At 33.8% G+C, this 16,343-nt stretch overlaps 1 protein-coding gene across 1 annotated transcript in view; it reads left to right on the top strand.

Moving 5' to 3' along the window:
• Positions 1–3,558: 3,558 nt before the first annotated feature.
• Positions 3,559–16,343, top strand: part of LOC119830568 — a 59,728-nt gene continuing 46,943 nt past the window's right edge. The window contains exon 1 of the mRNA XM_038353629.1: positions 3,559–4,636. Coding sequence (XP_038209557.1) covers positions 3,943–4,636 — 694 coding nt within the window. The 5' untranslated portion in view covers positions 3,559–3,942. The remainder of the gene's footprint in view (positions 4,637–16,343) is intronic.

Below are 16,343 nucleotides of genomic sequence, written 5' to 3'. Positions count from 1 at the left end.
ATGCTTTTAACCAAACCCGCATCGTTTAGTACTAACCACAGCGCCCATTAGAAGATGAGAAAATTTGATATCGAGTTTTATCACAACAAGTGTAGATGCGATTACAATACTATTTCATTTGACCCAATTTCGAAGTGTGCCCAATTTCTTACAGCGATTGATAAGGTTTATCTATGGATTGTAGATTGTTTATAATATTTGGCAATATGTTGTTTTATGCTTGTAATGTTAGCGGATAACTTTGTTTTGTAGATCCAATATTTGGGCCCGTCTTGTCATGATACCATGACTATAAAAAAATATTAAAATAATTCAAAAATATTAGTGACTGATTAATTATATAAATATTGAGAAAATCTCTGTGTTAATTAGTGATAAAATTTCATGTGTATCAGAATTTTTCGTAAATCTGAAAAAATAGAAAATGTTAATGAGCCAACCGTTTCATATGTTTTAGAATAAACGATTATTCTATATTTATGCGTGTATTAGTGCAAATATATGATAGATATCACAATCATATTAATCCCAACTTTGTTTACATTCGTTATCACGAATTATCTACCTTCAAAAAGTATATTTTATTATTATGTACACCACAACGAAAAAACGATTAGAATCTTCCACGACAGTTGTTCTAATTTATAGAGTTGCCATATCAATTTAGATTCCATAACACATACCTACATATGGGCTAATTAAGCGCTGTCATTATTGTTGAATTGCAAACATTCCGATTAGTGGATATGCTAATTACTAACCTACAATTCTGAATAAACACTGAAACGCACACGCGGTTACAGCGTGATCGCCGTATATAATATTAACGAGTAAATATGTATGTATATTGTCTACCTATTTCTACTATACGCCTAATTAACTACACATTAAACAATTCATTCTTATAAATAAAAGTTAAATGATAGAATAGAGTAATGTTAAAAGTATTTAACACTATGTAAAAAGGTATTAAATGTGAGATAATACTGTTTTTTTAGTCAGATTCGATTGTAGTGGCCCATCTCGATGGAGAATAGACAACCGAGCCCTTATCTTTTTCCTCACCTTCCCCAGTCCTCTCTTTTACTTTCCTCATTAATCCTTTTTTGTCCCTTACATAATTGTAAGTCGATAATCCATTTTGAGGCGTGTTTGTTGGCGGTGGTAGCGCTTATAATCAGGCGACCCACCAGCTTCTTTGCCAACTATGATATAAACAAAACGAAAATGAGATTTAATTTAGAATCTAATGAATACATAAACAACTGGAAATCCTATTCTACTCTCATTGTCCTATCGGATGTAGATCTCACATCACTGGTCAGAGTAGGAGTAGGTATGAGTAGGTATAAAGCGTAGGACCGACTGCGACACGTGACCTCGTGCTGATATCGGTTAGTAATATAGTTTTTTTATTATGCGAGATTGGGCAACCGAGCTGTTGGTTCACATGATGGTAAGCGATCATCAACGCCCATGAATATTCGCAGAGGCAGAGCGTATGTGAATGCGCTGCCCGCTTTTTCGGGGTTGACGACTATATGACGACTAGACGGTATAGTATAGGTAGTATGGAGTATCGAAGGTACTCCTAATAACCGTGAAGTTTGTTGTATCTAGTTCAGAAATTTCGGTTGTGCTTTGTCAGTCTGTTAGTCACGATCCACGGTACTGATTTATACGTATAGATTGTGTGCCACGAATTTGGGTCACGTACAATTATGCTGTCCTTCACCGCCATTAAATTGTATTAACGCAATGACTAGGTCCATACGTGTATACTGAAACTTTGGAATAGGCGGGGTTGATTTTAATAATGAAATATAGATTGAAAAGACTTGTGTAAAGCTTAATTCAATTATTGCAGTATATAACATACATTTAGGTATAGTATGAAAATATACAAAAAAAAACAATACATAATAATATAACATAATACTTTTACTGTTCAAGCATAGAAATAAATAATGATAATAAATCTTTATTTTATTTGCCTAGCAAATAATATAGGAGATTTATTATATAAGATTATTATTCCAATATGATTGTAAGACCTCACCGTATAATAAAACTTAGTAAAAGTCATCTTTTAGGTTATAATTATAGCAAAATTCGTAGTTAGAACTTATCATCATCATCAGCCCATATTTGTTCCCACTGCTGGGACACAGGCCTCCTATGAGGGTTCAGGCCATAATCCACCACGTTGGCCAAGTGCGGGTTGGCAGATGTCGCATGTCGTCGAACTTTTGATTCTTGGACATGCCGGTTTCCTCACGATGTTTTCCTTCACCGTTTTAAGCAGTGGTGATGTTATCCACATGTGCAGATAAATTGAAAAATCAATTTATTTCCTGCACGCTCGGCCCGGTCTCGAACCTCGGCTTGTCGATTTTGAAGTCCGAGGTTCTCACCACTGAGCCACCACTGCTTTTTTTTTTTTTTTTTTATATATCCAGTCTCTAGTCATTCTTAATTCAAAGTTAATAAAAAGGGGTCAAATTTTCGTTTACAACAGTCTACTTTTCTAAAATGTGTTACAATTTACCATTAATAAAATTTAATATTGTAAAAATAATTTCAGATATATTTTATCCCTTCCCGTGATCAATTTATAATAATCATTTTAATAGTAAGACGTAAATATATGTGAATTGCGATATTGTATGATACAGAAATTTTCTTATATTTTATAGACTAGAATGCGTATTGACAAGAATATGTACAAAAATAATGTAAATAAATAATTAATATTCAAATTTAATTCAAATAAACCGTAAACCTAAAATTATGGCAGTATAAAATAAAATTAAATATATGAAGAAAACCAAGGTTCCCTTCAACAATCTGTTTACCTATTTTCTTAAATTAATTAAATTGCAAAAAAAATCTATAAAATGAATAAGATAACGAAACCAAATAAAAATCAATCAATAAGGCAACACAGATTCAACATTAAAAACAGTCTTATTTATTTTTTTGAATTTTAGCTGATCGTGACTTAAAAGGTGTTAATTTTTTTTTGTAATTTGATAATTCTAAATTAAATTTGGACGTTCATTTGAGCACTAGGTGATATGTTTTAGTACACAATTATAACGCACTGTCTAAAAGAAGTGTCAGTAACCCAAAAATAAATGAACTCTATCCAAATATTCAAACTCTACATAAACATAATTCCTATTCGAAATTTCGCGGTATTTGTATGGAAATTGTCGATTCAAACTCAATATTTATCGAGCTGTTCACCTTTGAGTCGCATGATAGAGATACAGTCATTTAACGGCGAGAGAAATATATTTCAAATTAATTCAAAATGGTTGAATTATCATAAGCCAATTCAAACGTAAAAACTGCACACGACATTAATTACATGAATCACATGAATCAAGCAGTAATTTACTTATGACTTAGTTCAGATAGTTGTATCGGAGGGTATTGTTTTGACGACACAGCACGTATATAACATCATTGTTATACATTGGTATTTGTTGCAGGTGACCGCTGCATAGTGGATTAGCGCACACATAACTTGAATCGGAACGATCGAGCCTCGAGGGATCAAGTGCGGAACCGGCGCAGTGCGCACACGCCGCGCGCCGCCATTCCGCCTCGCTCTGCCGCCGGGGAAGCGCGTGCCGCACTCCGCCGCGAAAAGTTTCGAAACGGCCTCTTACAAGTGTTGCAACCGCCGCCCGCAACACTCTCGTAATCGTGTGTCTATCGGAATTACAATTCGCAACATTTTTTGTTGGTCGTTTTCACCGAGTGCATTCAGTGTGGAAGCCACATTCCAAACCGGTGTTCTTTAATGGACGAGTGTACTACTGTGTGTGTTTAGTGACTGGTTTAGTGTCGCCGTGAACTAGTGCTTAGAAAGTTCCCGTCGAGTGAACCCTACCGTGTCGTTCATAATGTAAGATTGATAACAAGCTATAAGAAATGGCTCTCGGTGCGCTCAGTGAAAACGAGCGTCATTGCTTGGACGCAAAAAGCCAAGAACGACAGGACGTCGAGAAACCGACAGCGGACATTAAGTCGAACGGTTTGAGAGTTCGCTTTCTCGACGAGGAAGGCAAAACTGAGAGGACAGTGGACGCTGATGAAGTGGACAGCGCGGTGGCGCGGGTCAAAAAGATACACATACTGAAAAACAGGAGCTCGAGCGAAACGAGCATTCTTTTGCGAAACACGTCGCTCATAAAAAGGCGTTCGACGGAACGCCGATACAGCGATGGTAATTCAGATAATTTGAACAACAATTCGCTCAGAGAGAATTTGAACGGTAAATGTGAGATAGAAAAGACTGAAGACAGTACCAAAGAGAGTCACTTCCGACGCAACAGCAACGTGTACAGCGTGAACCAGGCGAAGACGCTGACGCCTGAGCGGAAGAGAATACCGCTCACGATCCCGCGCTTGATCAGCCACAGAGAGCACGTGAAGAGCATTCTGCCGGCGGAAGTCTGTCTAGCAGATGTCGGTACTGGAAAGGATTTCACAGCCCGCGCTATTGGGAAGCTGTCCCGCGGTCTGGGAAGGCTGCTACGTCGCACAAACAGCGTCCGAATCAGTGAACCAGATCCTGTGTACAAAGTTGCGTATCTTGGGAACGTGCTCACCGGCTGGGCTAGAGGTGAGTTGTCCTTGTTTGCTGTTGATAAGAATTAGCTTTTGTTTCCGCGTGCTACTATAACTTATGTCATGATAACAACAAAACAGTCGTACTACAATAGGTCAGCGAAAAGAGTGTGAAAAGTATTTTTATTTAATGCTGTAGTTTACATACGATTTAAATATAAACTTCTGTACCATCGTACACAATTTTTTTCTGTCTGTATTTAAATTAACCATTTCAATAATTAAACATAGCTAGATCTTAAAGTTTTTTATAATTACTTCCTGAGACAGGTAATTAAGCGACAATGTTCCGCCATCGCGGTTTTTGTAGATATTTCAAGTATACTTACTTCACAAAGACGTGGAACATTTAAATTAAAGAGGATTTACGTAATTACTTTATTCGGTAATCGATTTTCTGAAACGAATGAACGCAGTTATTTATTACTTATAGGGTCAGATTGTGAACTCTGCATTTGCCAAGAAGGTGTAAAATATTAATAAAAATTTTAATATTTATTTTTGTTTACTTCGTATTCAAACAACAAGTATGAATTGAACGTATTTCATGCAAATTCTAGATCCCTTTAACTTTATCATTACCTATATTTGAAACCTAAATATTTAACACATTACTTACCAGATATCGTCAGATGAAGAATCGATCAATGAATTAGAAGCAAGAAAATATTTTTTAATATTTAGCTCAATTTGAAAATAATCATTGGTGATGACGCTCATATGTACCTAAATCCAATTGAATTTAAAACACCTGTCTGTTACGATTATATAAACAAACCATTACAGAATAACGTCACGTTTTGGTATCGGTTACTAGGCTTTTATTGCTTTCTGTTCAGTAATGGAGTCGGATTTAGGAAATGTTTGGAGTGAAATATTTCGTAATTGCAATAGGAAAGTATTATGGGTAAAATTGTACACGAATAGGATCTCTAGGACTCGTTTTTTAATAAGTTTCTCATTGTAGGTTATCAGGATGCTAGAAGCATCAAGGTTGCTGAATAGATTCGATTAACAATACATTTGAAAAACATTAAAAATACTTAATGACGGCACAGTTTAAGATATTGTGTCAGCTAAAATGTATTGATGATTATTTTCAAAAGGGAGGTTTACTTCTTTAGATTTGTGAAAAAAAGTATGTATACGTATACCAGTTACTTTCAAAAAGTAAATTAATAAAAATGATTGATTAATTTTCAGTGATAAGTTTAATTATTTCCGTTGTGCGTAATAGCTTATTCTTAAAACACACGTAAAAGTTTGTCTTTAGTATTTCATATTGGACTTGGTAAAATTTACATTTACACCGAAATATATGACTGTTTATTTGCTATTAGTTTGTTCGTTTGTCACATTGTGAGGGCGCTACCTAGAGCGATGACGGGCATAATGTTTAGGTTGAAGCGGAAGATCGAGGAAGAAACCCGAGAATTGGGTTTTATATCCAGGGAGCAAAAAGCACAGCAGTAAGCGGTAATAATAACGGTTTTATTCCCGAAAAAGCTTTGTGATATTTTTTTTTCATTTATAGCGGGAAACTTAGCTGTTGGTTCGCCTGACGGTAAGCGCTGGGCCGCTGTAAACGCATTGCACGTCCTTATGGGATGAAGTATAAGCAAAGGATAGACGACGTAAATGAGGGAATAGAAAGGGTGAGGAAAAGGCCCGGATATCTAAATCAAATAATATTTCAACAATAGTGCAACTCGCTTGATCTGAGTCAATACGGTAGTATAATCTTGTATACTATGATTCAGAAGTTAAATAAGAGATAGATAATACTATTTAATTAATGAAGCAAACGCTATAAATGATATGGTTTTCTTTACTTAAGGTATCTGTGCCATATTTGTTGTTGTTACTAGACCAGCTTTTTTATCCTTTGTTTAGGTTTTATGAATGATTTGATGGGCTGCGTGACTTCGCTCATGTGTTGTTTACTGACTGTAATTGTTATTTTTTAATTTCAATTTTGGAATTTGATTACACCTTTACGAATTCGTTTAATCTGAATTAAATGTTGAACGAATATCGTTTCGAAATAATAGTTTTATCGCATTATGAAAGCAAGAAGGCAGAAGAATTTCCAATTTTAAATCGATTTTAATTATTGGCGGGAAATTACTAATATACATAGAATGCGTATGCCCATAAATTATACTTTAATTTTTTACTATATAGACGTTTGAATGTACCTAAATTTATAATCAAAATGTCAACTAAAACCCACCAATGAAATAACAATAAATTAAGGTGTTTGATATTTGAAAAGATATACGTATTGATTAAATGTAAACTGGCTGAAGTCTTGCCAGAACCTGTTGATTTTATTTCCAAAGGGCAACAACATCATATTAAATAAATCATTAATATAAAATTGCATTTAAGTTTTAATGATTAGTTTAGTTCTTGAACATACGTAAAATAAATATTAGGTATAAAACAAACAGCATTCTCGTGTTATATTTTTAAAAATAAAACATTTCACATGAATTTATAATAATTAATTATAATATTATGTCAAATATTATAATAAACTAGCTGATCCGGCGAACTTCGCAACGCCATTGACCTTTTTTTGAAACATTTATCCGTATTTTTTACCTTTTAAACTTTCCCTGGACTGATGAATGCATCAAAACCAAAATTGGTAAAATCGGCTCAGCCATTCTCGAGTTTAAGCGAGACTAACGAACAGCAATTGATTTTTATATATAAGAAGATTATGGATTGTTATCATAAGCTTAAATATAGAACCAGTTTATCCTCATTCATTCTCCAGTAGGTGTCCCCTGATACTGCAACAAGATGCATACGAGGATAGCAAATTAAAATAATTAATGAAATGTTGATAAACATGTTCATTATATAAAGGAAAAACAATTAAGCTGTTGAAAATTACATAGATACAGCAATATCTGACAACGTACAGGCTAGTGAAACCGCTGACGAAAAGCTATTTCATTTTAAATCGCTCAAACGTCTCTGTTATCCATTAGTTTGAGGAGGGATTGAAACAAAACAGAGGGCTAACAAAGCAAAGGCCAGACGTAAGTAGTTCAAGGTGCGTGCATCTGAGCAAGACGGCTTACTCTTTATTATCAGGCCTCCGCATCAATTTAGAAGTCTATTTAAATCAGACTATATTTTACCCTATTCTATAACGTGTGTTTGCGATATTATTACAGGTGTTATCTTTTAACCAACGTTATTAAAAGCACGGAATTCTATTTAACTCCCGACGCAAAACGAGGTGTGTCATGCATTGCATTTAGGTCTAAAATATGTAAGAGATTTCGATGTGATGTTAAGCAAGTTTTTGGCTGCGTTTGTGGGAATATTTCATCAACATCGTTTCAGCCGTTTATTGGACTTGGAAAGTGGAAGTTTGAATTGACAGACTTTAGCCTGAGATATAATGGCGAATACCAGAATAAAAAAAACTGTGTGCCAATCCGGATTATGCGAAATAAATTATTTCAATTGTGTGTCAATTCATCTAAATAGGTTCAGCCGATTGAGTGATAGCGTAAGAAATATCCACTCGGGGTTCCTTACAATTTTTTTTTAGTTAGTTGTAATATAAAAGAATGACAATGATTTCTGGTCGTTTTTGAAATGTATGGGGAGGTCCAGGCCCAACAATGGACGTCTTAAAAGACTAAAACGACAACGATGTCGACTTAGCGCCAGACGCTTCTTTATAACCCGATAAATTAATTAATAATAACAAAAAAGAAGTCGACTAACGCCGCTCACACACAAGCATCATAACTCATTGTAGACGAGTATAAATTATTATTAATTTATGAAATAACTATTTCTGATTGCTTAACAATTGTGTAAAACGTTTATGCAAAACAATTTCTGTTTCGTTTATATAAATATCTCGAAATTAATTACACTAATTATATTAAAATATTCAATACTTGATGTAATTTATTTGTAACGACTTGAGGTAGTGTGTTGTTGAATCTTTTTTCAAAAGATTGTTACATTCCAAATGATAAAACAATGATTAATATTTATCTTCATATTGAATTTTTTTCTAATAAATAAATGCTTATTTACATCATATTTCACAATCATTACATATATGATAGAGATTGCATATAAGTGTCTAGATATAGTTCGGTTGATGAGCATATAGTGTCTAGATATAGGATACTTTTCTTTTCGGAGCTCATTTGTAATCCTTCCCTCACGGGAATAGGTAGTAAGTTATTAAACTCCCTTCTTTGCACAGTTTTTACAGAAGCTTAAATTCCGTCTGAGGAAATATGTATTCAGGAATGAAAACGACATTTAAAAATTCGTTTATAAATGACTAGTTGCGCCCCGCGGTTTTACCCGCGTAAGTCCGTATCCCGTAGGAATATCGGGATAAAATGTTACCTATATGTTATTCCAGTTGTCCAGCCTATCTACGTACCAAATTTCATTGCAATCGGTTTTGCAATTTTTGCGTGAAAGAACAACAAACACACACACATTCTTACAAACTTTCGCATTTATAATATTAGTAGGATTAGTAGGATAGGATAGTAGAATTTGTTAAAAAATATTGTATAGGGAAGACACGTCTAATTAGAGTTTCGTTTTACACGATCCCAGGTATTCGGCATTGCAATCTGTATGTATACATAATATTCAGAACATCATAACGCATTGCATCAAGCTATAAATTTAGCAATCTCGATGAACATCTCGAAAAATATTTTTGAGCTTAACAGAGCGTAGATATAATAGATACGCGAGATATTGCTATCCCAGCAGATGGATAAATAGCGGCTGCTTGTACGTGTGTCAGTTTGTATGTGTAATAGGTTTTAATACACAGTGCTTATAATAACACAAAATTTCCAACGTTTTGACGCTGTCTTTGTATGCTGCAGCGAATACGCGGTTTGTAAATGCTTGTTAGAAATTGCAGTCGTCTCTCACAATGTAACTTGTGTTAAAGGTTAACCTTGATGGAAACTGAATTATTTTGATATTTAAATAAAAAAGTATGACTGTATTTTGCTCTTACACGCGTAAAGTAGTGATAATTATTCGTTAAATTTTGTATGTAGATTATGTCCTGGGGTAACATTTTTAACCGACTTCAAAAATGGAGGAACTTATTAATTCGATAACGTCCTCTCATATATTTAACTTTTTACTGGGTGGACTTATTGTTATTTTTGTTTTTCTTTATTTAAATCCTTGTTTCATTTAAATTTGGTCTTGTTAGGCAATTTGATCTGGAAATTACAAGCTGTAAGCCGTGAAGCTAGATACAACAACGTTATGATAAGTATAATATACATACCTAACTAAGTATGCAAGAGTACCAGTGATTAAATATTATATGAATTGAATTCGTCTAATAAATGATCAGTATTACATACCTCTGTGTAATGAAAACAATTAATTATTCTATCTAATTACGTGTTGAAGTTATTGGCGGAATTCAATGAATCACTGTTACGTCATAGTGTTTTCGAGATTCATTAGTTTTTAATGAAGGTAGGAAAGAGAGAGAGAGGAGAAAAAATAGCGTGAGATAGAAAGAGTCAACAGGAGCAAACGAATCCATCTAATGTTATAAACGTGAAAGTTCGTAAGAATGTATCGATGTTTGTTAGGTGTTCTTTCACGCGAAAAAAGCTTATCATCGCTGTATGAAATTGGGCACAGAGATAGATTATAGTCTAGATTATTGGTTTACCTATCACTTTTACCCGGATCTTCTACACAATCTTACCCGGATACCACGCGAGTGTGGACGCGGGTTATAGCTAGTATACTCTAATGGTCTGGTTGACTTTAAACGATCTTGGTCTTTTTATAACTAATGTGTGGGATTTGGTTTAACAATATAGGATTTATATTGTTATATTATTTCTTTTTGTACAAATTAAGAACATGTAAAAAGTATAAATTGAGGCGATTAAAGTTAGTACAATAACATAATTAATATGTGTGAACTAATTTTTTGTCGATCAAAAAACTGAGGTTTAATATGTTTGACATATGTGGGAATTTTACATTTTTCTTAAATACTCATTATGTTATTATTATTTTAAATTCAAAGTATTTTTATCTTCAAGAACCAATTAAAGACTTGTATTTTAATTGCAAAAGATGGCTGCTATAAAACGGATCTGCGTGCGCCGCCTGTTGAGACAGATCATTAAAAATCTTGTATTTTTTTCGGTTTTTTTTAAGAACAATATAATGTCCTAATTAATAAAACATTTTTGTCTGAATAAAGTTTATAGCCTGATGATTTTTAAACAGTTGATTGTGTTCCATTAAAGGTAAATACTAAGGTCCAAAACGAACCTCCAACTTTGCTTAAGTCCACACATCATTATTACAAATAGGATGTCCCATACACCCTTGTTGGACATACGATACATACCTTCGTTTCTCGTTCACATTTTTTTCTAAACAAGTGAGTATCTTCAGAGCCCTGTAAGCTTCAGACATTGTTCACGGGGGACCTCGAATTTTCAATTTAAGTTCTCGATGTCGAAGGCCCTTAACATTTAGTCTTACATCTATCTAATATTATAAAGCTGAAGAGTTTGTTTGGTTAAATCTTAGGAACTACTTGTCCGATTTGAAAAATTATTTCAGTGTTAGATAGCCAATTTATTGTGAAGTCTATAGGCTATATAAGTACCACGGGCAAAACCGGGGCGAACAGCTAGTGGCAGTATAAATTAACTAGTTTAGTAAAGCATATACATTATCTGTTCTGTCTGTATTGTATATTTAATATCGTGTCAACAGAGTAACATTCCGATAGACTTTCATCTGTCATGCGTCAAGGCGTCCCAACTCGCAATGGTGTTATGACTGCGATGTTGCTGCTAGCGGAAAGCGATAGTCGATTCCTAACTTAAGAATATAAATGCGATAGTGTGTTTGATTTTATTTCTTACAAGGCGCAATGGGGCGATGAAACATCTTATTTAAATTAACTGCGTTTGATTTTTCGGGCGGGAAGTTTATTATAAATATAACTACTGTCAATATAGCTGTTTGTCAAAAACAATCCTCAACTTATTTATTTACACAAATATTGTTTTAAACATGAAGATGACGTTTTGAAATCCTCATAATTTTTTTGTGTGGCGAAAACAAAACTAGGTAGAAATTGGTCAATTTTTCTTTATTTTTTCATACTTTTATATAATGCAGTCACCTTCTTCTGAAGAAAACGAGAAATTTATATATTCTCTTATTCAATTTCTCTATCGCTACCGCTCAGCCGTCGCTGGGGTCATAGGACTGTCTGATAGAAACCAATTGTCGGACGGGTAAACTGTACGCTTCGAAGAATATGCTTTATCACATAACCCAATATTATTAGTAATTTATTCTGGTTTTCTGAGAAATATTATTAGAGTTATTATACTAGCGGTGTCCGCGACTTCGTTCACGAGTGCGAATTCAAATTTAAATAAAATATATAAAATAAAGTACAGGTAATATTTTCCTGAGGACTTATATAGAAAAAACAGTTTCGTCAATATCTGTCTAGTTTTTGCGCGACCGAAGAATAGCCTATTGCACTCACATATAACAGGCAAATCTTACACTGAAAGCTTTTCAAAATTGCTTCTATAGTTCCTGAGATCTGCGTATCCAAGGAAACAAACAACCAGTTTTATATGACCGACATGAGATAAACATGTTTCGCATCTCTTGCAATCATACTTTGGGTTATCATCGTTATAATACAAGTACGTACACACAAAAATTACCGTAGTCATTTAACTAGCAGAGGACGATCTGACGGAAAATATTAGCATTTTTCTAGCTCGCTGATCGCTAAACGTTCCATGTTTTCGCTTCGCTTCGTTAACTAACCAGTCGAGGTAGAACTCTCGTTTACATCGCCGTGAATACGATGCAAAGGTCAAGATAAAGGCAATAACAACATGATCTTGGGATTATGTGCACTAGTATTTTCATTTCAATTAAAACGACAATAGGTAAATATAAAATTGGAAACTATCCGTTAAAGTTTAAGTATTTATGAGATACATTTTGAGTAATGACTTTCGAATTAGCATAAATTTGGAAGGTATGCAGAAGGGAGAAGGGAAAGAAAGCGTAAACAATAACATCCTTTCACTTTTTATCGTAATATTTTAAAATGTAATGAGCAGAGAGTCTTTTTTATATTTACTTGATGTAATTTCTTTAATGTAATACCTGTTGGTGAACCTAAAATAAAATAAAAAAATAAAGCATGCTTTCCTCCCGCGGGATCGTTCGCGTAGTAGAAGAAAACATAGACAGACCCAGGGTAATCATATAGTGCCCGTTTCCGTTTAATTTTCTCATGAAATAGAGTCAGACAGATAAACTTACATTAACAATAGATGATTAGAGGAAGCATATATTCTAATATGACAATTATTTAAGTTAAAAGACTTACAATACATTAACAACTTGCTGTATTCGCAAATTTTCTGTGGTATCTCATGATCGATATTGTAGATATAAAAGGTTCAACAAGACAAATTGAGAGAATCCGCCTTCAAAATAAAGTTTCCACATACAAATACATTAAAAATACGCGTACATTAATTTGAATAATTTACAACTTTGTATTGTAATTATGTATGCACCAAATTAATGTTACGAGAAGGTATAATAAGATTTTGTATTATTAGGGCAGATGATATATTCGTATAGTCAGATTTCGATCGTACCTGCATAAAATAGCTGTAAGGATTTTAAGAAAAATAATCCTACTAATATTATAAATGCGAAAGTTTGTAAGGATGTATGTGTGTTTTGTGTATAGTTTATGTATGTGTGTAAACTACTGAACCGATTTCAATTAAATTTGGTACGTAGATAACTGGACAACTGGAATAACATATAGGCAACTTTTTATCCCGATAATCATACGGGATACGGACTTACGCGGGTGAACCGCGGGGCGCAACTAGTAATAAATAATTATGTTATAGGTATAATAAAATTCTTTAAAATAACAAATGATTTCGGGAGTGTGGGGAAGGAATTTGGTCCCTAAAGCTCTCCTTTTGCTATTCCCATACTATAGACTTAGATACTGGCTTTCTCGATACATGAGCAATCAAAGCTAAAAAAAATATTAAATTACAATAATGTGAATCGGTACTTCCTAAGATTATGAAGTTTAACCTACCAAACACACAGTCTCCTCACCTTTGTTCAATTGTATAGATCATTTTAGTATACGCAAATAAAAATGGATACAGACATAAAATTGCATGTTAGGTGTGGCCGATGGATCGACACACGTCGTAGCTGTTTATCGTTTTATGTGGCCCGTATTTTGGGCACACATCGGTGTATATTTATTTGCAATGTCGGTGATTTGTCTGTCACAACGTCTATTTATTGCTTAGTCACACTATCACACTTATATTATGAAAGATTGTCTGTTTTGATGTTTGTCCGTCAATCACGCTGAACGGATTTTGGGACTAATCTCGGGACGCACTAATCTCAGGAACTACTGGTCGGATTTGAAAAATTCTTTCAGTGGTAGATAGCCCATTTATTGAGGAAGGCTAGATATGTACCACAGGCGAAGCCGGGCGGACCGCTAGTAACATAATTTAATTTAATTTACCACTATTTAAATTTACTGCCGATAAGGTACTCCTTGGTAGGTATTATATTTTAAAGGAACCCTTCCTTATTACCTTAACTAATTGATAAATGCATAATTGGACAACAGCTAATAAAATAATGCTTTAATACTGTGCTAGCTCAAAATTTACTGCAAATTAGTTTTGGCGCGCAAACACGTTATTGCATTTGAGTCATAAGCCGTTGATGTCTGCGAGTTGTTGGATTTGTATCCGGGTATCAGTTAATAATTAATTATAAGATGTAACTGTAGTCCTGGGTAAGATTCTTTGAGCCCTATATGTTCAATAACTTTTAAAGAATAGTTATGTTGGTGATCTAGAAAGAAGTCGCAGGATCCTATTAATATATTCTATGTGAATAGTTCTGTTGTCATAAATATCGTGAAAAGTATGACCGTGCGTCCATGAAATAACGTATTAGGTACATGAAAATAAGTTAAAATGCGAACTGAAACTCCGCCATGTTTGAGAGCGTAGGTAACAAAATATTATATAAAATACAAATATAGATTGTCGGACTAACTTGAAAAACTAGTTTTTACGTTTTTATTTTGTAGTTATAATATCGGATATTAATTTGATTTATATGTTGTAATTTTCAAATGCAATTAAAAGATTACCAGTTATCATAATTATATAATATGGCATAAGCTGGTGAACTCCATAATAATCGCAAAAAAAGTCTACATCTGGTGAGGCAATTAACATATTAGCTTTTTGCCTCAATTTATAACAAGAATTAAAACATCAAACCTAAACATCACCAAGTGTTAACTAGTATATCGGTTATGCCAACAGTACTATGAAACCAGACAGACAGCAAAATCACGATAAACCTGATGCGAACGAAATGAAACTTTAAGCTAATAGCAATAAAGGTGACGGAGGAGCCCAAATGGAAATGGTATCATAAACTCTTTAGACCGTGACTGTGGGAGCGAACAATGATATGAGGAATGTGGTAAAAAAACGAGTGAGAAAGATCCCGAAGAGTGGGATAGATGCTTCCGTTATCGGCTTGCATGTGAAAATAAAACGACTCAAAACAGAAAAAGTTAGAGGCCTTCGAGCTTTTCAAGATCTGTTGTAAGTTAGAGTTGATGAATGGAAAGTAGATTTGGAGTGAAAGCTTTCGTATTAGATAGTCTTTCTTGTTACTGTAAAGTTTAATTATGAATATTAAATTAAAAGTTATATGTATTGTGATCAAACTTAGTTTTTAAGAACATAGCCATATTAATTACAGTAATGGCGCGCAGGTGCAAGAGTAGTGTTATCATGACGAATATTCGGATATAAATCGTCCAATTTATTTAAACTAAGGTTATGTACCGACCTTTGAATTCAGTCACCATAGAAATTTTCATAATAGGAATTATAACTTCTTACTTGAAATGATGTTTTGCCATAAAATTTAGTATGGTAACAGTAAAGCATATCATCTCAATTAATTTGGTTTCAAGCTCATACGACGTCATTCAAGTTTAAAATAAATTAACAAAAAGAAAACACGACCGCGTGGCATTTACACGGCCTTGAGATGCCTTGAGCTAGCTTGTGATGTCAGAACGGCGAATGGCTTTATCAATAGCTTATTATTTATATAGATTTAGAGATGTAGAAGGTATGTGCAAATTTGTTGCGTTATGATGAGTTTCATAATACTTTTTGGTGGAGTTGTCTTCACGCTTTCGCAATTACTTTGTTATACATATTTCGTGTATGTTATAAATTTATTCATCCGCGACGAATTTCACTCGTTTATTTAATCTATATCGTAATCTGTGATGTTGATTGGTAAAAAATATGTAATTCGTTTATTTATTTATAACGATTTACTACGCATTGTAAAAGTTACCTTAAGCATTTTTTCGTGAAATAGTTTTTGTTTTTAATTATAAATGTGCGTAAAATAACATTTATAATGCGAAAAATCCCCCTTATTAATGACAAAATCTTTACCAACAATTGATGTTTCTTTGTTGATTTATTGGCCATTAAATTTAGAGCTAGACGGGTTTCGTTATACTGATTCCTATCAGGTTT

Source organism: Zerene cesonia, chromosome 11 (assembly GCF_012273895.1).
Source record: "Zerene cesonia ecotype Mississippi chromosome 11, Zerene_cesonia_1.1, whole genome shotgun sequence".
NCBI lineage: Eukaryota > Metazoa > Arthropoda > Insecta > Lepidoptera > Pieridae > Zerene > Zerene cesonia.
Note: the sequence above shows the minus strand (reverse complement) of the source record. Positions and strands in the feature narration are given on the sequence as shown.